The 23,491-nt window shown below is 40.0% G+C and overlaps 1 protein-coding gene across 2 annotated transcripts; it reads left to right on the top strand.

Moving 5' to 3' along the window:
* Positions 1-3,602: 3,602 nt before the first annotated feature.
* Positions 3,603-23,487, top strand: LOC102936031 (influenza virus NS1A binding protein). Of its 2 annotated transcripts, none has more exons than XM_007056698.4 (15): positions 3,603-3,954; positions 9,992-10,240; positions 11,851-11,977; positions 12,296-12,465; positions 12,546-12,621; positions 13,367-13,540; positions 14,292-14,417; positions 15,863-15,970; positions 18,914-19,043; positions 19,586-19,810; positions 20,013-20,134; positions 21,005-21,131; positions 21,215-21,346; positions 21,527-21,700; positions 22,101-23,487. In XM_007056698.4, the coding sequence occupies exons 3-15, from the start codon at positions 11,867-11,869 to the stop codon at positions 22,352-22,354; spliced, it is 1,929 nt and encodes a 642-aa protein (XP_007056760.2). In that variant the 5' UTR covers positions 3,603-3,954; positions 9,992-10,240; positions 11,851-11,866; the 3' UTR covers positions 22,355-23,487. The 2 variants fall into 2 exon arrangements, with proteins under 2 accessions (XP_007056760.2, XP_043409029.1); XM_043553094.1 differs by having other exon boundaries at positions 3,691-3,954; positions 9,992-10,234; positions 11,849-11,977.
* The last annotated feature ends 4 nt before the right edge of the window (positions 23,488-23,491 follow it).

Below are 23,491 nucleotides of genomic sequence, written 5' to 3'. Positions count from 1 at the left end.
AACGGGCTCAGAGGTAATTCCAGCACATCAGGTGACATCCTCAAGGGGGTCTCTGTGATCGAACCTGTCACACTTACCTATTCTTTTGTTTGCCCTGGAGACATTTGATTAATATGTTCAATGAGAGTCTTCAGTCAAAAGGAAAGCAAAGAGTGGGTGGCTGACAGAGGAAAGGGAAGTGAAATAGAGGGATCGAGGAGGTGTGGCTAGCAATTTAAAAGCTAAGAAGAGCAGGGCGTGGAGTTGAGGCACCCATGTTTGCTGTAGGCATAATGATGCAATGTTCTGAAGAAGGGAGCAATCACAGAGCAGGGGTTTGGTTGCTGTACAATTATGGAGAAACAGAAGAAGAGTACAGGCTGGACATTGAGAAATAAGCATATAACTATGGGTTAGTAACTCTACTGCACTCCGATTAACCAAGACAATTTTTTCAGTACAATAAATCACCAATTTAATAAAACATTGTTTTTGTGTGGCCTGATCATGTGTTGCTGGTTACTTTGCAGTATAGAACCACACGATGCTTTTCTTCCGGAGATCTCAAAGCATTTTAGACAGATAGGTATTTATTAACCCCATTGTATAGACTGAACAATTGAAGCAAGCACCTGAGTCTACCCTAGTCTTTTGTCCCTAAAATTTCCCACAATTGCTATCACCAGTAGAGTTGTACCAGTTATAGCAAAAGTGAAAAGCATAGGGAAACAAATAGCGTAGACAACGGTAGGATGCATTCAGTGAGTTAGTGGCAAAATTCAGGAAAAGAAACAATGAGTCTTGATTCTGTCTCCTAATATTATTTTTTTTATTTCTTTTTTGAGTAGTGGTGGCACCTAGGAGCCCCAGTCCTGGACGAGGAACACACTGTACAAACAAGGAACAAAAAGATGGTATGTCAGGAGCACGGGTGCCAGAACAGTGAGAGCCAAGGGGCCATGGCTCCCCCCCACCAGCCATAGGCGAGTGACAGGTGGGTAGGGAATGGAGAGGAGCAAGCAGGGGGCAGGATCTTTGGGGGGAAGAGGTGGCACAGGAGTGAGGCCTTGGGGGAAGCGGTAGTGTGAGGGCTTGGGGAGAAGGGATGGTGTGGGGGCAGGGCCTCAGAGAAAGAATGGGCCGGCCCTCGGGAGAAGGGACGGGGGAAAGGGACCACGGTTCGGGCACTGATGGGGGAGGAGGGCCCCCCTCACACTTTTAGGGACCTTCTGCTGCTCCTACTCAGGAGTCCCTCAGAATCAGCAGTGGCATTTTACAAATATCTTATTTCTACTCAGAATTGGGATTTATGCAGAGGGATGGGGAAGTTTCTTATTCAGAGTGATAAGCTGACTTTACTAGATCAGTTCACAGATTTTAAGGTCAAAGACGGGACCATCATGACCATAGCCTGACCTCCTGCACAATGCAGGCCATAGATTTGTGCCAGTAAGTCCTGCATCAAGCCCAATAATTTTTGGCTGAACTGAAGCATATCTTTTAGAAAGATGTCCAATCTTGATTTAAAGACTTGAGTGACGCATGGGAACCAACATTTAGGGAAAAATTTAGCTAGCATTTTACTGGTTTTGAAAATAATAATAATAAAGTAATTTGTGTTTGTGGTTCAGGGACTGGTCAAGAACAAATAATAGCAAAGTTATGGGGCAGTTCTTTATTTTAAACAGATAAGAACAAAACAAAAAATATCCTAAGGGCCTAACAAGACATGTACCTATCATCATCCTGACATCTTTGCTTTATGTTGTATCTCTTTATCCCTCTCTTCATTCTTTTTAGATAGATGTTCCAGGATGGGATTGTCTTCCTCTGTGTTTGGATAGTATCTACCATATTTTGAGCACTGCTGCAATCAAAATAAAATAACAGATGGGACCACTAACAAGGGGAGCTAATTTTTAGAGTTTACATGTTTGACAACGTCTTTAAGTTCAAATATCAAACTTTATGTCCTGATTCTGAAAACTGTCCCATGTAGGGTGACCCTTGCTCCCACATGAAGCCCCACTGAATTTAAATATTCAGATTGTGAAACAGTATCTAATAATGCACAGCTTCCCGAATACTTTGTGTCAGAAGCATAACTGTGTCATGCATCATTAAGCGGACAGCCTGGCTTATAATTTATGAGGAATCTAAAAAGATGATGACATAAAATACGTTTGTCATTATATTTTTATACATAGCTAAAGACCAATTCTCAGAAATTCTACTGATATACATATATTTTTTTTCCTTTTCCTGGCCAACCTTTAAGCATAGGTTGGAGAATTAGGGAGCCAATTGTACAGTCTGCAGAGCATTGTAGGGTTTTATGATAGACACTACTGTGTAAATACAGCAAAGAGTCCTGGGGCACCTTATAGACTAACAGACGTATTGGAGCATGAGCTTTCGTGGGTGAATACCCACTTCATCGGATGCATGTAGTGGAAATTTTCAGAGGTAGGTATAAATATGCAAGCAAGGATCAGGCTAGAGATAACAAGGTTAGTTCAATCAGGGAGGATGAAGCCTTCTTCTAGCAGTTGAGGTGTGTGTAAATACAGGTTATTAAAATCTGCCCTGATACTACAATCAGATCTGTGCAGACAAACCCCTTGTGTCTCTGTCCACAGAACCCCACTGAAGCTAATAGCGCTGTGTTTGCATCCGTCTGGATAGAACCGATTGCAGGATCCAGGCCTTGGACAGTAAACTCTTCAGAATTCGGACAATGCTTTATTTTCTTACTTGGGAATAAACTGCCATACACTTTTATAGTAATATAGAGAAATACTTAATGTTTTAGTATAATTATTATTATTTTTCACTCTAGATATCTCTTTTCCCTTCAACACACTATTGTTCTAAGTGCCAGTTGTCCACCTGGCTACCATCCTCCACCTCAGAGGATCAGTAAGCAGGTATTTAGTTGGTGAATCGCTCTGATAACCCTCAAGCTCATAGATGTGAGATTTTCCCAATCCTAGCTCTAGTACTGACTTTCTGGTTTGCTTTCCAGGACATAAGGATTGAACTCCAATAAGAAAGGCCTCATATACAGCAGAGAGGTGACATACAGTGTACACTTTACTGGTGTATCAACAGGAGAAGCTAAGATGGGGGAGGGGCGGAAGAGGGGCTAAATCACGACATTTCCCTACTAATAATCCTCAACGTTTAGCTAGCAATCTACCAGGGGTGCTGCTGGAATAATTTTTACGGTGGGGGTGCTCAGAGTCTTTGAACCAAACTGTAAAACCTGTATATGATGGAAACCACTTTAGCATCGGTTCCAGCACCTATGCACGCTACACAAGGGAGCATAGTCGTGGTGGCTCTAGGCCCAGTGGGCTTCTTTCTGCAATGCAGCAGGAAGGTTATTGCCATTACCTTTGGGACGTTTGCGAACGCTTATACTTGGCTCTGTAGTTTTTTTGGAAGCACGGTGTCCCGTTGCAGCACAACGGCGGCGGCGCAACAAGTAAGGGCAGCAAATGCAGCCCAGCCGCCCGCAGCAGGAGGAAACCAGTTCTGGGCGGCGACAGTAGCAGCGCGCGGCAGCTTCCCGTCGCCGCAGCTCAATCACCTTCCACTGCCCTACTTTGCAACACGAGGGAGGGGGCAGATCTTAACGCTGAGCTGTCAGACGGGACTCGTTTCTCGGCGGAATGATTCCAAAGCCTACTCGGCTTCCGGGGGCGGAGTGTCTCTGTGAGCATTGGCGGCGCCGCGCGCGGACGGGGGCAGTCGCAGGGTCTGGAGCGGGCTGGTGGCGGCAGTTTAGCGCCTTCCCCGCCTTTGCGCGCGCTCACTCCGGTCTGAGTCGCCTCCCGTCCCGATCCCTCTCGCCGCCGCGGACATCCCCGCCGCCGCCTCCGTACTGGGCTGGGTCTGCGTCTCCGAACCGACTTCGTCCACAGCCTGGAAGCTCTCAATATGAACGGTGTCGTCTGCGCTGAAAGACACCAGGTACCTGGCTCCGGGGCCGGGGGCGAGGGAGGAGGCCCGGGGGGCAATGAGGCTGGGCTGGCGGTATCTTTCTCTCGGGCCGCGTAAGGCGGTATGTGTCTGGTGGCCGGGCCGCGCGCGGCGCCATGTTGGAGCACCGCGTGTCGTAGCGCGGGCTGCACAGCCTCGCCCAGGCTGGCGCCCTTCTTCACCTGTAGCGTGGCGCGCGCGCGCGCGAATGGCGGATCCCGCCGCCTGGAGCAGGGGCCTAGCGCGCGAGCCTCGTCCGCCGTCCTCCCGCCTGGTGGAGTCCCCGGTCACTGCCGCTCTCCGGGAGACGGGCACGTGGTTTTCGCGTGCTAGTGGGTCGGTTTCTGGGGGAGGAAAGAAGGATAGTGACTGTGAGGCTGGGCGATGCCTTCCTCACCATCCTCAGACCCATTCCCCCAGTTCTCCTTGACAAAGGAAACAATGCGGCTAAAGCCACACTAGCTGTGGGGGTTGCAGGGAACGTCGTGTCGCAACCGCCTCTGCGCTCCCTCTCTGCAGTGTGGCAGAGGGACGTGGATAGTCTCCCTTCCCGATGTTTCTTTTGTTCCTGTCTCCACGTTGCCGGCTCCTGTTGCCAAGCCCATGGGATTGAACGGCGGCTGTTCCGAAGGGAGTGGACATTTTAGCCAATCCAGAGCTGGATGCATAATGCATGTTAAACAAGGAGACGGCTACAGTTCTTTTGTGGGGTGGAGGTAGGGGCTAGTGATTTAGGTGCCGTGGGTTGTCTTCTGGTTTCGGATAAAAAGATTCACACAACTAAAATTCAACAGTTTAAAATGTGATGCCTTGTTGCAACTCTTTCATCCCTTTGTCCCATTTCTGAAGGGCTTGCTGGAAGAAGTAGAACTTGAGTACCATTAGTTCTCTAGAATCTTAGGTTTTGCATTTGAAAAACCAACTTAAGGTTGCAATGATATTAAAAATATGAACAGTGCTGTCTTCATGAAATCTTGTCTAAACTAGGCTTGTGTCTGAAATTTCCCAGAGTTCAGTTCTACTGGTGGTAGCATGGCTAGAGGGCTAATGTGAACCACTGTGTCAACTGGTGGGTAGTGACTTACTGGAGGGTGGCATGGCCGGAGAGGCTCATAAGTCATTGAAGATCTTATTACAGTGTAAAGCAAAGGAAAGCTTCCTCTCCTACTCCCTGCACGTACTTTCCCTTCACGGTAAAGTATTTTGTCAACCTCCAAAAACACACATACCCAAATTTATTATATAGGCTTGATACTTTGACTTGTTTGTTGTAAAAATGAGGGAGGGGTTTAAATATTTTTTGACTTCCTATAAGGGGTTGCCAAGTTGGTGTAGAGAATACATTGCTGTATCTTAATCTCCATGTCCTCTGTATGTGCTCTGAGAAGTGGTAGATGACGCAGATAAAACAACAGTGGCTAGTCTGCATTCCTGCTTTCTGCAGTTGCTACCATCAGCAGAGCTACCTCATTAGTAGGAATAGAATGAAATTTTAGGAAAAAGACAAGCATATTCACCTATTGTCTGCAAAGTTCCAGTGTCTCAATTGGCTCTCATAATTTTTCCCAAAGTGCAGTAAAGTGAAAACTGACCAGTTTTGTCAGTTTCACTTAGCAGCAATACAAACTTAAAAGAAACAGGTCAATTGTAATTTGATGCTGTGTGGAAAAGCTGAGTGGTAGTAGAGGCAAACACTGGAGTTATTCACTAGGATGGAGGACCCTGAATATAGGCTGTGGAATGGTAGATATGTGGAGGCACACCATCACCTCAATAATTGCAGTAGCTAGGGGGCTTGTGGATGGGGGAGATAGTGTGGTGTGAGAAAACCGTTCTTTCCAGCAGTTACTAGTGGGGGTGGGCTTCAGATGTCAGACACCTGCTAGCTGGGAGCTACAAAAGATGAAGCCACCAGACACACAGTACTGTGTTGATTATATTAGCTGTCATAAGTTTAGATTTTGCTTCCTCGATGGAAAATTATTGCATTGGTGAGCTGCTGCAAGCAAGACAAATTTGACTGCTTCTTTTCCCAATAGCTTGAGGAGGGGGTGTGACTTGGCTTTTTATCTGGCCAGTGTTCAGCTTATTAGTGTTCTGGGAAATTTTACATATGAAAAAAGGGAGTGAGTATGAATGAGGGAGTAGGTGTATGGTAAGTCAAGGGAGAGTGATTATTGGAATAAATAGAGAGAAGTGTGAGAGAAGTAGGAGAGGCAGAAAATATAGAAGAGGTTTAGAGGACATGGTATCTAATGTGTACTCCTGAGGGCATTCTGTGCCAAAAAACTAAAAATTCTGCACAGAGTATTTTAAAATTCTGCAAATTTTATTTGTCAAATAAATGTGGAGGCTCCAGCCTGCACAGAGGTGGGAGAGCACAGGCCACTGGCTGCACAGAGGTGGGAGATCACTGTGCAGCTCCATCTCTTCTCCCTCCCACCCCACCCCAGGGGACACAGACTCAGTGGTGAGGCTGCACCCAACCCTGACACAGTGCAAGGACCAGGCCTGCCCCAGAAACACTCCAGGACCCTGCCTCTTCTTGCCAGGTGCACTGGGTATTGGCAGGCAGGCTCAGCAAGGCAGGATCCAAGTATGGAGGGGCTTAGTGTGGGGGGATCCAGGTGTGAGTTGAAAGAGTTCTGTGTGGGCGGGTCGGTGGGGGATCCAGCTGTGGGGAGGATCTGGATGCATAGGGGCTTGTTGAGAGCTTCTGGGTGTAATGGTAATGGGACTCTGCAGGGGGGTCCAGGTGAAGGTAGTTGGGGCTCAGCGGGGGGTGGGGTGGGGAGGATAGAGCTTCGCGGGGGGGGGGGTCCAGATGCTGAGAGAGTGGGGCTCAGTGGAGTGGGGATCCAGCTGCAGCTGGTGGGGTCTCGGTAGGATGGGGATCCGGTAGGTAGCTTGTTGCGGTGCTTCAGGTGCAGGGGGAGTGGGTCTCATCGGGGGGGTTCTGGGTGTGGGGGGGGAGGCTTGCGGGAGGCTCTGGGTATGAAGGGGTCTGGATGTGTGCATGGGAAGAGAAAGTCCTGTCCTCCCCAGCTCAGCTGGGACTAGCAGCTGAGCCTGGTGCAGGGTAGGAGCCATCATCCAGGTCTTCCCCAGTCCCGCACCTGCCCCACAGTGATTTACCTTTCTGCAGGCTGCCCTGGGCTCCCAAAACATACTGCTGGGGAGGGTCGTATGACCGCTCTTGTAACTTTCCTTTGCCTCTCCTTTAGAAAGTCATTTTTCTGTGGGGAAGTAAAGAAATCGGTGCGGGACATAAGTTTTGCACATGTGTAGTGGCGCAAAATTCCCCCAGGAGTAAATGTGGAGGGTGGAAAGAGGAAAAAAGAAGCATGCTGAAAGCAGGTGCATCAGGAAGGAGGACATAATAACCTAATCTGGGAAAGAATTAAAACTGGAATAATTTCAGGAAAGAAAAGGTGAAACAAAGTTTAAAACGTATTAAATAGAAGTTTGAGATATATTTTCAGCTAACAGATATGTTATAGTAAATTCACTGACCCATTTTTCATTTGATACTACAACTAAAGATTATGTGGTTATGTCACCTCCTTGTTACATTTTGTTGAAGACATTGTAGTCCTTAATGACCATTCCAAGATCTCTCTCTTTAGTAAGTTGTGCCGCATACATAGGACTATACTCTCTGGTCTAGAGTGTGTTGATGTATCTTAAACACATTTAGTCCCTTTTTTAAACTATCTTTACCTCAAATACAAATCCAGACATACAAAGACATTTATTGATCATTATAAAAAAATGCGAGAGAGTTCAGGATAACTCAGCAAGGAAACCTATTCATGAAGACTTCAGGTTTTATATTCTGGTTTCTAAATAATGAATGGACTACAAGTAGACATAAGTGTGACCTAAATTTCTTGCAAAATAGAACATGAAAAGCAAGAAAGCCTGCTGCAACTAAAAAGGTTTATTGGGTTAATTAAGTTCCTTTTTATTTGATCATAAAATCAAATTTTTGCTACAGGATTTTATCAAATTTTAAAATTTAGAGTCTTAATCCTACAAACACAAGTATGTGGGCCTGGCACAAAAAACAATGTTCTTTTGCTTTCCCCACAATATTAAGGGAATGTAGTGTTCAGGGAAAGAGCTGATTGACAGCAGTGAAGATTGGAAGAGTTTATTCCAGAAATAAAATAAAATTAAAAAAAACCCAACAGGCAAATGCAGTCCAGGTTTATTCATATTACCCTGTTGGTGTATCTCATTACTTTTCTACAGGACAAACTAAGTAATGTCTCTTCACCCATTCAGTCTATGGCACCTCTACAACTAATGTCATTTATGATGGTGGTTTATATGTAGTGAACTCCTTTTCAGTAGAAACTGCATTAAGACTCAAATTTGTTTCACGTAAGACACCAGTTACTATAGAATTTGGCAAGATTTGAACCACAGACCTAGAAGCATAACACTATATTTTATTACTGAAGATTACTTATCTATCTCTCAGGAGTGGAGGGGTGAGATTCTGTGGCCTGCCTTGTGCAGGAGGTCAGACTAGATGATCATAATGGTCCCTTCTGACCTTAATATCTATGAATCTATTAAGACATCTAGTTCTCCAAATTCCTTTCTATGCCCAACAAATATAATTATTTAAACTGTTTTAAGAACAGTATCAAAATAATCTCAGTATAATTTTTTTAAAGCAGTCGAGTGTTTCTTTAAGTCTGATTTTAAATATTAAATTAAAATGAACTTTTTTTGGTTGTGGAAATTCAAACGTCTACCTTTCTAAATGATACAATGTATATGAGAAATGTTGACTTGCAAATTTAGACATTTACTCTTGTATTTGTTAAATTTCAGTTTCATTGTTAAAGGATTCTAAATAAAGAGTTAAGTTTTTTATTTAACTATATAGCTTAAAGGGACATTTTGTAGTTGATTATTCAGCATTTCTGTCACTGTCAGAAAGTGGAATGAAGTTCTGGAACTGTCTTCTAATAGGAATCTTGGAGCAAACAACTGAATTAGTTTTGACAGAGAGCTGGACAAATTTGAGTGTAATTGTATGATGGGGTTGCTTGTGATGGTAACGGCTAGGGCTCAACAGCTGGGGCTCACTTCAGGTTTACATTTTACGTTTCTAAAAGCTCATGCGTCAAGGTTTAGCTAGCTGCCTGCAGGGGTCAGGAAGGTATTTCCCTTTCCCCAAGTGTAGGAGGAGGAGTTGTTGTTTTTAAATCTTCCTCTGAAGCATCAGGGGTGGCCACAGCTGAAGATGAGACATTAGATAGGGAGGGCCAGGGCTCTGAGTTAGCACCAAGCATTCCTGCTCTGATGCTTGGCTGACTGGTTTTCTTGCATGATCAAAGGGTCACTGATCGCTATCATGGTGTAGGGAGGGAATTTTCCCCCAGATCAGATTGGCAGTGACCTTGGGGGTGGGGAGTTGGGGGTGTTTCCTCCTCTGCAGCATGTGGGTGTGGTCACTTGCCAGCATTATCTTGTGAGTATATCTCACTTAATCATTTCCCTTCCATTGTGGGCACCTTGGATGCTGGTGAACCTGGGTCCATCCTGTTCTCTTCCTGTGGCACATAATTGTATGCAGTGTAGTTGTAGCTGTGTCAGTCCCAGGATATTAGAGACACGAGGCTCGAAACATATATCTCTCCAACAGAAGTTGGTCCAATAGAAGATATTACATCATCCATCTTGTGGCACATAATTTTTACTCTCCTGTGAGCTGTAATGCTTTGGTCTAATTTTGGTTGTTAGAATTAGTGTGTGGGTGCTCCGTGTGGTCCCTTTTGACCTTAAACTCTACGACCATTACTTTTTGCCAGCTGAGAATGTATTGAGGTCGCCATTAAAAAATGTGTGAGAGTACTTGGAACAAAATTTGTGAGGATAGATTATAGAGAGAAGTTAACTGTACAGTTAAACATTCAGATTAAGCAATTAATATCCTTGTCAAATCCAGGGCTAGAAACATAAAATACTGAAATTATTTTGTTTTATATTTAATTATTAACTTTTGTTGCAGATTATGATGCATGATTATCACAGAAGAAATTCATGTCTATAGCTCTTAAGGACTTGATTACATCATTTGCAAGCCTGCTAGTTTTGGAATAGTCATTGCAGCTCACAGGACACAACCCGTCTGCCTGCACTTCAGCAAATTGTCTTCATATAAGAAGATATTAAAGTGACGTGCTCTGATTTAACACGCCATTACTATTGGATTATTTAAGGTTTCCCAGTTATAAATTTACAGCATTATATTTAGCAGGTGAGTTAATGCTATTAATTAAATGTGTATAAGATAAAACATATAATTGTAGTTAGCAAATTTTTGTTCTGTTACTGTAATAGGCAGACATAACATACTATTTGACTATAAATGAAAGTGCATGCAAAGGAAGAAGCTTGTAATTAAGTGAAACTTATCATTAGTACGTTTATTTGTGGTAATTTACTCTAGTAAACGACTGAAGTAATCGGATTTACATCAGTGATTTACAGGGTTTTTTTTTAATATGGTTTATCTTTCTTAGTACTAATCTTTACTCTAGTTTCCAGTCTGACCTTAAAATATTAAAAAAATTAAATCTTATGCTAATTACATGCCTTTAATTGCAAACTAAAAATGCAAATTGTTTTGTAATAATAAATTAGAAATAACATACTTCATGTTCTTTTCTGAAAAGTTGTTTGGCTAACTTTATAGCGTGGGATTTTCAAACGCATGTCTAACACCTTCATTAGGTACTTCTGAAGTTACATCCTCATTTTCCTTGTCAATCCTACAGGCTTCTTTAAATTTGAAGTCTTGTCAAACTCATCAAATAAGTTGTCACTTCAGGTACTATTCTGCCTCTGAGTTTCCCTGTCCTTTTTTGAAATTCTTGCAGTCACACTTTTCTATTTCACCTATAGCTATGTGAATGATACACACAAACAGAAGTGACTGATTTGACTGAGTCCAGGGAACCAGGGAAACTGACTACACATAAATTGCTGTCAAATGCACAAAGTAAACTTTGAAAAAATAATTTCTCCTGTTATAATAATCTTAGGGTTTCGCTACATGATGCTGCAGTGCGAACTACAGGAGTATGAACTGTAGAGCATTATTAACTGCCTGTGTAGACCCTGCTGCCTCAACCTAAAAGTTACCTGCTGTGCGTTAATATGACTAGATTAATATGCACTAGGTGCCTTTTCATTTATATCAGAAGAGTCCACACAGGGCAGTTAGACAGCTCTACAAATTAATTCACTCTCCTCTAGTTTGCACTGTGGTGCTATGTAGATCAGACCATGGGCATTATTTATAAATAGGTAAAACTGCAGGTAGAAAAGACTTCTAACTTGATAATGATCCTTTAAGTATATGTTTGCTAATTGTTCAGGATGTTTCATTCTAATGTTATTACATAAAGCTAAACTTTTTAAAGATTTTTTTTTTGTACAGTTGAAAACTGTATATAAAGTAGGCCTTAAGAGTAGTTTAAACAGAAAGTTGAAATCCTGGAACTTTTCAACTATGAATTTGCTTTCTTTGACCTCTGAAATGGTTATATTGTGCAGACCTAATGAACCATGCATGGCACGGAGTCCAGAGAACCAGTGGAAATTAGTTCAGATGAACATACAGCACGAATCTTAGAATCATAGAAATTAGAGATGGAAAAGAGCTGTTATCCTCCCTCTGCCAGTCCATTTTGTCCAGTCTAGTTTTAAATGGGTCACTGCTCTCTATTTTATTGACATCAAACAAAGTGTCTATATATTTTGAAAGAGGGAGCTGGTAATAAGGAAATAGTTTATACACTTTGGTGCTGTGTATGTAAACTTTACAAATTGAAAGACACTTACTTTTTTTTTTTTTTTTGACAGCCAAACCAACAGCAAAATGATTCCTAATGGGTATTTGATGTTCGAAGATGAAAACTTCATAGAGTCATCTGTTGCCAAATTAAATGCCTTGCGTAAAAGTGGTCAGTTCTGTGATGTTCGGCTTCAGGTAGGTTACAAAGTGTCATCTGGGTGCAACATTTAAACAGTGCTCTTTGTTGTCTGTATACATGGATTCTGTGACTCTTAAGACTTTAGAATCTGATTTTCCATGGGATATAAATTCAGAGAAATATAGTTAAAAACCATATATTGATAGTTGAAAATGTAGCCGTTTAATTCATCTGGTGCAAATTGAAAAAAATGTATATTGATAAAGTAATTTTTCTAATATATAGTTATGAACAAGACTGGATAATACTTTGCATTTTTGTAATGTACATTCTTAATTTTTTACTGTCCTTTCATGTATGTTTTTAAAATAAAGGTATGTGGACATGAGATGTTGGCACATAGAGCAGTCCTAGCTTGCTGCAGTCCCTACCTGTTCGAAATCTTCAACAGTGATAGTGATTCTCATGGAGTTTCTCATGTTAAATTTGATGATCTCAATCCACAAGCCGTTGAAGTCTTATTAAATTATGCCTACACCGCTCAGTGAGTATTACTTTCCTAATAAGCAATAAGAGATAAATATTATTATTTGTTTTAGAATAACACCTAAATTTCTTTAATAGGTTGAAAGCTGATAAAGAGCTAGTAAAAGATGTATACTCTGCAGCAAAGAAGCTGAAGATGGAGAGAGTCAAGCAGGTATAATTTGCAGCTACTACAGCAGTCCCATTATTAACCTTTGAGGGGCAGAGAAAACACTGTATATTTAAAGTGAACTGGACACTCAAGTGAGATTGTACTGTGGAAAAGTGATTAAAATGACTACTTGTCGCTCAGGCGATCTGTTCTTTGTGTATTCAGAATCATATGTACTGATTTTTAGTGACAGAAGGGTGCTTACAACTTCCACACCTGTTAACACTGTCGAGCCAAGATAACAGAAACGGATTCTGTACTGGTGTTTTATCACTAGAACTGTTGACTTAATTCCAGTCAGTTACATCCGTGCAAGCCCACTGAAGGCATTGAGCTTGCAGAGAAAGCATAATTTGGCCTGAAAAACTGTAACTCATATATGAATATGAATAATCCACATTGACTCTCAAATTCCTGGTTGCTGGCAGTCTGTTTGTAAACGACACATTCGATAGGGGAGACAGGCTACAAATTCATTTAAGAATAAACAATATGAACCTTGATAGGTGCTTAGATAATGTGGAGGCCATAAGTACTTAGGTAGATTTTATTTAACAAAACCACTAGAGATTGAAATGTTGCCTTTCTGAAAGAGTTGACCAGAAAATCTGTATCATAACTATACTGTGCTCCCTTTCTATGGTATCTTTCATATTAAGTGTTTGACATATGTTGAAAAAGAAATGTATGTATAAAAGTGTAATATGCTACTAGTAAATTTGGGATATTACTCAATTTTTTTTTAAAGGTTTGTGGTGATTACTTACTCTCTAAGATGGACGTTCAGAGCTGCATCTCTTACCGGAACTTCGCAAGTTGTATGGGAGACTCACGTTTGTTGAACAAGATTGATGGTTACATTCAGGAACATTTGTTGCATATTTCAGAACAGGAGGAATTTCTCAAGCTTCCACGGTTAAAGGTTAGTAGCAATTTAAAGCTGTTTCTTTAATCTTGTAACGAAATAAACCTAGGTAGTTAAGGTATGAGGGATAGAACATAAGAACGGCCATACTGGGTCAGACCAAAGGTCCATCTAGCCCAGTATCCTGTCTTTTGATAGTGGCCAATGCCAGATGCCCCAGAGGGAATGAACAGAACAGGTGATCATCAAGTGATCCATTCCCTGTTGCTCATTCCCAGCTTCTGGGAAACAGGCTAGGGACACCGCCACTGCACATACTGGCTAATAGCCATAGTAAGGTAAACAGTAAAAATTGCTGGTTCCTTTTTCAATGGTGGAAACATTTCATACATGCTGAGTTTGCAGAGTAGTTTTCAAATTGTTTAACATTGTATGCTAGCATTTTATATAACATTTTTCTGTTAGAAGTCTTCATTAGATTACATTTATTGGTGCCATGACACTTGGCTGTGCATGATACATGCAGTCTTCTATTCTGAGAAGACTTTAGATATTAAGTCAAAATTAAAGGATGCAAAATTATCATTTCTGTTGCCAGGGTGTAGGAAAACAGCCAGGGGCTGACCATTGGTGGAATGGTAAAAAGTAGTATACGCATTCATTTTCAGTATGCAGAGCTAGAAAATTCTGTCCTGTTTTAATTTCTTTAGGAATAATTAACTTCAGTAAAATACTGACATGCTGTAAACTTATAACTTGTATGCAGTAGTGTAAGAGGGACACTAACTACTCTTATTTTTAACTCAAGCTTGAAGTAATGCTTGAAGACAATGTTGGCTTGCCTAGCAATGGCAAATTATACACAAAGGTAATCAACTGGGTGCAGCGCAGCATCTGGGAAAATGGAGACAGTCTGGAAGATCTAATGGAAGAGGTTAGTCTTTAAGAAAATGGGATTAAATAGTTTAAAAAAATTAAACTTCTGTGACATGAAGGTTGATCCCTTTTTTCTTTTATTTTTTTAACCATGACCCTAAAGAATTTAAATTTTACTATAGGTACCCATAAGCTGAGAAACGGGGGGGGTGTCCAGGTGAGCTGAATGAACTGTTCAGTCTGGTCTTCTGCTTTCCTTTTTTGTTTTTGTTTTCTCACTGTGTGCTGTTTAACAACTTCAAAGTGCATTTAACTTTGCTTTGGAAATGGGGAGGTGGTACTGAAACTTGCTGTAGATTCTTAAATGTTTTCTTCCACAGGTTTTTTTGCTTGTTAATGAGAAGTAGGTAAAAGCTTCTAATGGTTGTTCCTCCCCATTGATTTATCTCCCCATAGGTTTATTAACAAAACTAGGATACCAAGGCTGAAGAACCAAGAAGAAACCTCAAGTGTATTGACACGTAATGAAGCAGCAGTCCTGCCCCAGTTCTCCTAAGAAAATCCGCTGTGGGCAGAGAACGATGATGATGATTTAATGGTGTTTACTTACTCCTTTACAGGATATCTTATTTTTAATGTTTTGTGTGTTGTTTAATGGCTTTACTCATGAATACCACTAGTACAGTTACACTGTGGGCAATTTTTTTAATATCTGCATTTGATGGAAATCGTAGCAGAATTCTAAATTTTTAACTTGCTTGGAAAAATGAAGTTCACAAAACCTGTTGCTCATTATAAAATCTTTCCAGTTTGTTATTCCAGGCACGGTAGATAATCAGAATACTTTTGTATAGGCAAAAGTACATGTTTATACTGTCAAATATATTCTCACATGTATGTTTCCCCTTTCAGTAGTTATTTTTTAAAATGCTCTGATTTTCCCATTTGCAACTCAGGTGCCCTTGATTAATGTATTGCATTTGGTAACAAATCATGGGCAACATTTTCTCCAGAACTTACATTTTTGCTCCCCTCTTCCAATTCCTTACTTTCCTTTTTAGAATCCAATTTTTGGCTTCACATGCCCCCTCCCCCTCCCATTTTTGGGGGGGAGGCCACAGAAAGCATTGTGTTTGCAATTCAGAAAACTTGTTTGCGGGGAATAACGAGTGCTTGCATGAGATTGTGGATTTGTATAATTTATTCTGAAAGATAATGTACATTGTACTTGTCATATATATTAGTTACTGTATTGGGAAATAATAGAAGTCCTTGAAAAATGAAGATTTCTTTCAAGCTGATAAATCAAGGATCCTTCAGCCGATATTTGAAGACTTTCACCATGACGTCTGCTTCCTTTTAATTTTGCCATTCTACTAGATTAAGATGAGATGACATGACGAGCTATGCTGGAGAGGACCTTCTGGAGTTTGTGTAAATCTGCCTGTAGTTAAGTAGCTATGGAGACAGCAGCCACATGGGTATTCTGTTCCTGTTTTGCAGGTTCAAACGTTGTACTACTCAGCTGATCACAAGCTGCTTGATGGAAATCTACTAGATGGACAGGCTGAGGTGTATGGCAGTGATGATGACCACATTCAGTTTGTGCAGGTACAAATTGCACATGGTCTGAGGTTTCATCAGGTACAAATTTGGTTAGAGCAATTTATAGCACACCTAAAATCTTGTGTACTATAGTAAAGGGAAGAAGCAGTATCTCGATGATTAATGCAGATGGGAAAACATTTTGCAGAAACAGCTTCTGTGTTGGTATTGGCGGTTCACTTGCTTCATCTTGTTGTTAACCGTACTAATTTCAGTGCTAAATGTGTGTTTTTAAAAACAAAACCCAAATTATCAAATAACTGAAAAGATACAGAAGAGGGAGGCCAGTACAAGAGATTCTATAATAGAAATATTAGAAAAATCAAATTTAATATTAATAGCTTGAGAAGAGTGTGGGAGTGTCTAGTTTACACAGTTCATATGGATTAGAAAATGTGGATGCCATGATTGAAAAAGTAATTGGCTAAAAACAAGAGGGGTGCAGACTGAATGTAAGAGGAGCCAAGCATTAAAGGAATTCTAGAGAAATTTCTTTGCGCAAAATCTAACTATGTGTAAGCATGGACTTGCAAAGGAGGCAATAAATTCTTTTGATTGTAGGGCCAGATGGGTGATGTAATATATATTCAACTTTCATCTGTGTTTAAATTCAGGCATAAGTCACAAGTTAAATTGAATTTGGTGATTTAATCCTAGTTCTTATTTGTTCACATCCTTGAAAAAATAGACAACTTTGCACAATTATTAGTTTTAGCAAGAAGCAGAAGTATGGAATAGTTAGAGAGGTTGAAAGCCAGAGCAGAGGTATATTGGCAGAGTTGCGCAGGAAAGCATGTTCATTTGTCTTCAGCTATTGTGGTTAGTCCTTGATTTTATAAATGCCAAGTTCATGAATCTTCCCACTTCTATCTGCTCACCCACCAAACTTTTTAACTAGTTCAAGAAAGGAACTTAAAAAGAAATGGATGGGCTGATATACCCAAATAAGAGTTACTGTGTCCAAATTTGAATTGCCTCTAGTTCTCATATATTGAGTTTAAATGCAATTTTACTTTGATTTCTGAAGTCATAGGAATGAGAATTGCAGACAGAAGCAATCTGATTTTGGTAAAGTTTTTTTTAGTAAACTTTAAAAATACATTTATGGTTGCATAGAGCATGGATTTTAAAAATGAAAATCTGTAAAGAGAAGAGTTGAGTAAATAAACCCTGTTTGCCTCAGTGGTATTTAATGATTCTATTGGATTAATTTTGTTCCGACTCAGTAGATCAAATATTGGCAGTTTTCATACTTGGAAGCCAAGGACCAAAGTAAACTTAACTCTGATTTTTTTTTCATATTTGCAGAAACTAGGGCAAATATGTTTAAACTGTGTACAGCAATAATTTTTTTTAGATACACTATCATGGAGGATTTAATTCAATCTTTAAAAATCCTCAAATAATTTAAGGGTCATCCATGTGTACAAAAAGCTGTAAAAAATGCCTTGGTGGGATTTAATACTTGAAACTGAAATAGTTTCACCATAATGGGGAGGTGGGAAAGAAGACCAGACCAGTTTTAGTTGAGATACAAAAACAAACACATTGTTTGGTCTCCTCAGAAACATATAACTTGTTGGATAGTTGGTCTGTTACAACGTAAAGTAAAAGAATGTTGGCAGATGACAGAGCCTTGCCATGTGATATATATATGGTGTAGTGCAGAGAATGGGAAATTCTTGGTGGAAAAGCTTCTGGATAATCTTAGATTGGGAGCTAGTATTTTACAAATCTGGCTACCTTTTCTTAATATGAAAAACCATACAGTTCAAGGGTCCACACAGGTGTAAATTTCACCTGTGGGGTTTTAGAACATTGTTACACTGAATTAATAGAATTGATAAATGTTGGACTTTTGCTCTTTACCTGGCTTCTACTTCAAACATTGTCAGTGATGTGATCTGAAATAAGTTTTTTTTCCTTATATCTGTTAAGTCTGAAAAATAAATAGTTTATAAAGTGAAAAACTGAATAAACTATACTCGGGATGAGACTCAAGAAAATAACCCTTCCTTGCAAAGTATTAGCATAAGAAAAGTAAGATCAGAGAAATCACTAAACAGGATCATAAAGACAGGATCATTTGGAAGCCAAATCACAAACACTTATTTTAGATGAAAACACAAGAATGACCATATTGGGTCAGACCAGTGGTCCACCTGGTCCAGTATCCTGTCTTCGAACAGTGGCCAATGCCAGATGCTTCAGAAGGAATGAACAGAACAAGCCAGTTATTGAGTGATCCATCCCTGTCGTCCAGTCCCAGCATCTAGCAGCCAGTGACCATCCAAAGCATAGGCTTGTGTCCCTGACCATCTTGGCTAATAACCATTGATGAACCTGTCCTCCATTATCTTATCTAATTCTTTTTTGAACCCCATTATAGTTTTGGCCATCACAACATCCCCAGGCAATGGGTTCCACAGGTTGACTGTGCTGTGTGAAAGGGCCTCTAATCTGAGGAATAGGAATCTATTAAAAACCAATCAGAAATGGGCATTGTAGGGTTAGCCCAAATTCTGAGAGTGTTTGAAAATCCATACTTCCATTTTATTAAGCCTGGCAAAGAATGTGGGTTTGTTTGGGGTTTTTTTTGTTTTTTAATCTGGAAGATACAGGAAGTGTGAAAACGCTTTGTCTAGTGAAAGTGCATGCTTGACTTCTAAAAAGGAGTTCAGAGGCATATGATTTCTAAGGCTGAGTCTGTGATAGAGGCTCAGGTAGTAGTATGAGATGAAATAAATACTAAGGTGGGAGTAAATCGACTTCGGTGTTTTAATTATGTAAGCAATTCTATTTAAAATTTAGGTGTGCTATAAATGATGCTTTGCAGAGGTGGAAACGATCAAGCATTTTCCTCAGTTGTGTGGATTAGTTTAGAGAAGTAAAGGTAGATCAAAGTGTGGTCTCTGGCTAGGGTTCTGTAGCTGCCTTTTGATTTTGCAGAAAAAGCAACCACGTGAGAACGATCACAAGCAGATAAGTAGCAGTTCCTCTGGAAGCTTTTCTTCTCCAAATGCTACTGTACAGAGTCCTAAACATGATTGGAAAATTGTTGCCTCCGAAAAGACTTCAAGTAAGTGTCTACGCTTTTTTTGTTTAGGGTTTTCCCTGTTGCACATAATCATAGCATCTGAGCACCTTCCATACATTAATTAATTTCCTTCAATACCCCTATGGGATAGGGAAGTATTGTCCCCATTTTACAGGTAGAGAAGCAGATAAAGTGAATTGCCCACAGTCACTCAGGTCTGTAGCACAGCTGAGATCAAAGCCCAGATATTTTGAGGCCAAGGATGGAACATTTTGGTGAATTGTGAGGAAGGTGGACAAGTGCATTATTTACAAGTGAACCATGAACAGAAGTTATTTTGTGCTGGGGGTGGAGACTTCAGCCTAAAATGTTTTCAGATTGATTTATGGGGTTTTTTTAGGTAGAATCTTAATTGAGTTGTCTGATACAGTGCGTCTGTATAACTGGAGTGAATTTGGAGTCTGTAAATCTCAACTGTATTAATATTTTAGAATCTCCAGACTTGTTAGGGTTAAGTATAGGCTTAAATTTGGAAGCAGCTAGTTATTTTAAATATAGAAAAGTTTTTAAAAATTGTTTTTCAGATAATACCTACCTGTGTCTTGCTGTTTTGGATGGTGTGTTCTGTGTGATTTTTCTTCATGGGCGTAACAGCCCTCAGAGCTCTCCAACTAGTACTCCACGACTGCTGAAGAGCATGAGTTTTGAGATTCAACCAGATGACCTTATAGAAAAGCCCCTGTCTCCAATGCAGTATGCTCGATCTGGGTTGGGAACAGCGGAACTTAATGGCAAGCTAATAGCTGCAGGTAAAAATACCAATAAAATAATTAAAGCCCAAACTTGTTTGGATTGAACCATGTCTAATATACAGTACCTTGCATAACGAAGTGATCTGAACAAGGTTCAGAGATTCTGTGCTAACTTTAATGAAGCTAGTAAACAATGTTTAAGACTTACTTTGATTCCCAATAAACTCCTTGCATGTGATTTCTTGTGGCTTACTGTTAGGTGGTTATAACAGAGAGGAATGTCTGCGCACGGTAGAGTGCTATGATCCACGAAAGGACCGTTGGACTTTTATCGCACCTATGAGAACACCAAGAGCCCGATTCCAGATGGCAGTTCTAATGGTATGTGCAGATAAAAAAAAAAAAAAAAAAGCATTTTCTTGTGATGTATAAATGCCCATGTAGATTATTTGGATTGTGTGAGAGAAAGTAAGGATGGGACAAACAGATTTAGATCTAAAATGTCCACAAATCCACTCAAAGGTATTCAGAATTTCTAGGATAGTGTTTCAAAAAGAAATATTGCAGCTATGCAGAGGATTTTATGATTTCATGCCCCATCTGCCAAGTGGGACAGTTAGTGTTTCAGTATTCAAAAGCAGCCAATTCTATAGGTTTGGCCAGGAGGGATTTTATTTGCTTGTAAGGGAATTAGTGAAGAAAACACTTTCTCAGTTTGACTAATAATTAAATAGAGGGGTTTAATCTGTGTCCATTAGAACATGTTGTGCTGAGGAGAGCTGACCCTAGAGACTTCTGGAAATAGTTCTGTCAAGCATTCACATTTTTCTTCATTTGCAGTGTCCTCCTTGGTAGCTCCAGCCTTTGAGGAGGTTGTTCGGCAATGATAAAGATAACGTTCAATTACAGATGTAGAGATCCCTGACAATGCAGAAAAGACCGTTTTTCTTAAAATGTAACTTAAGTTTCAGTAATAAATACTGATACACTAGTCTTGTTTGGTATCTGGTTACATCTCTGGGGTTGTATCTTGAAAAGCTGGATTTGTCAATCCTTAAAAGAAACATACAGGTTCACGGTAAACTACATCATATTTAACTGATAACTTAATTGTTCTTGTACATCAGGACTTCCCCTTGCAATTTCTGTTGCTAGCAGTTGAGTAATTGTAATTAATACCAGTGAATTGCTATGGAACAGAATTAATTTCAATTCACATGTGAAACAGTGGTTGTTTTTTCTTCCACTTAGGGACAGCTGTATGTTGTAGGGGGGTCAAATGGCCACTCTGATGACTTGAGTTGTGGGGAAATGTATGATCCAGAAATAGATGACTGGACTCCTGTTCCAGAACTGAGAACCAGTCGTTGCAATGCAGGTAATGGCTGTTTTGTTGACTGTGGCTGTTTAGTTCCTTACTAATTTATTAGATGATAATCACTTTTATTTATATACAAACAGGAGTATGTGCTTTGAATGGTAAGCTGTACGTTGTTGGTGGCTCAGATCCTTATGGGCGGAAGGGACTGAAAAATTGTGATGTGTTTGATCCTATAACAAAATCTTGGACAAGCTGTGCTCCACTTAACATTCGTAAGTTTGTTGCGCTGTTTTTAAAGGAGAATTTTAATGTTGCTGCCTATGTGCATATTTTATTTCTAATAAAAAAAGGTAGCTGCCATGCACTAGCAAGTCTGTGTTGCTAAAGTCTTAGGAGTGATGGGTGTTTGGTTTTTTGGGGTCTGGATATAACTGATGGCTTCTGATTTGTAGGTAGACATCAGTCTGCAGTATGTGAGCTAAGTGGATATTTATATATAATTGGAGGAGCAGAGTCCTGGAATTGTCTGAACAGTGTAGAGCGTTACAATTCAGAGAATGACACCTGGACTCTGATTGCACCTATGAATGTGGCTAGGCGTGGAGCTGGAGTGGCTGTTCATGATGGTAAGTTTCGAATCTTTCAGCCAGTTAAGCAAATGATTGGCAGGCGGCGACGACATTCCACATGCTTCCTGGGCTTGATTTTTATAAAGGACTTCAGACAATGGAAGTTGTATCTAGTGAAATCATCATCCATTATCTAGATAAACAACATTCGAACGCTAATGGGAAAGTGTTATGGAAGTAATTCTGAAATAAGTACAGAAAACAGTGTTGATAACCAAGAGTGCACAAGTAGTTTGGTGGTATTGGGAATACACAAAATCCCTTTTCCTAGATTTCAACCTCCCTTCATGTTGACTTAGTTTAATAATTTATTTTTTGCAGATGTACACAAGTAGTTCATGAAGTAGAGGCTTATGGAACATAAGAGGTTAAACTTTTATCATTCCCTTTTAAATAGGAAAACTCTTTGTTGGTGGAGGCTTTGATGGTTCTCGTGCTGTCAGTTGTGTGGAGATGTATGACCCTGCTAAAAATGAATGGAAGATGATGGGAAACATGACTACTCCAAGAAGCAATGCTGGTATTGCAGCTGTGGCAAACACCATTTATGCAGTTGGAGGATTTGATGGCAATGAATTCCTGAATACAGTTGAAATCTACAACCCAGAGTCAAATGAATGGAGCCCATATACAAAAACTTACAAATTTTAACCACTTTAAGTGCCCCTGGCAAACTAACAGGCTTAGTGATGTAATTGTGTTTTAGTAGAGGTACATGTCAGTAGGGTAGGGGAGGGTATAGAAGTTGCCAACAGCAACACAAAGCTTTTGCATATTGCATACTATTAATGTGCTGTATATACTTTTTTTGGAAAGATGAAGGGTGTTGTGTATTTTTGGATTTTGTTACTTAAATTTTGGAAACTGATAATATTGCAAGAGAAACTAAGAACTGATTGGGCATATCATTTCAAGAGCTTCCCCCCAATGTTTGTTTTGCCAATTTGCACATTTTTTCCCTTAGAATGTGTGTTTGGGGGCAGGAAGAATAGGGTTTTTGGTTATAGACAGTTGGTTTTTCAGGCTCCCCCCACACCCCAGTAACTGGAACAGTCTGTAACAAGAAGCCTTATTTAACATATACAATGCTTTTTTTATTAAAGTTGACATGCCTGCCACTACTTAACCTTTTATGATTGTCTTTTTATAACTTTTTATATACTCAGCAGAATATTACCTGTTGAAGTGAAAGTGGCAGATAGTTATTGAGGCAGAGAGACAATCTTGGCGTTCATAGAGATGGAGTGGGATATTTAATTTACCACTGTACATGAGCATCTAAGCTTTTGCCTCTGCTACAGTATTGTACTTTAGTATGCAACACTGATCATTAAATTTGAATGGTGTTTCTGAACATAACTGAATTTTTATTTAAAAATCATTTTAGCTCCAAATATTTTGACACCTGTTGAAGGTGCTTTCTGTACAGCAGTTTTATTACAAGGGTTGAGCTAATATTTGTAAAACCTGAAGTGTTCATGCTTTTAGAATATTACCAGTGGGTGATAAACACTTCTTAAAATGGTATTTATTTTTCTAATAGTGCAAGCTGACAAATGTGCTATAATATGAATTGTACTTAATTTGTTTCATAAGCACTTGGTATTATGGTTTGATTCATTTTCTCTATTCATATGTAAAAGTGTTGGTTGGGATGACTTGGTGTCTGTCTAATGTGTAGTGCTGCACATCCAACTTTCTTGGTGCCAAACTCAGCACTTAATGCTGGCTGCTGATGCAAACACATTAAAAGGTACCTTTCAGGAAATCCTTGCACCACAGAATTAC

Source organism: Chelonia mydas, chromosome 8 (assembly GCF_015237465.2).
Source record: "Chelonia mydas isolate rCheMyd1 chromosome 8, rCheMyd1.pri.v2, whole genome shotgun sequence".
Lineage (NCBI taxonomy): Eukaryota > Metazoa > Chordata > Testudines > Cheloniidae > Chelonia > Chelonia mydas.
Note: the sequence above shows the minus strand (reverse complement) of the source record. Positions and strands in the feature narration are given on the sequence as shown.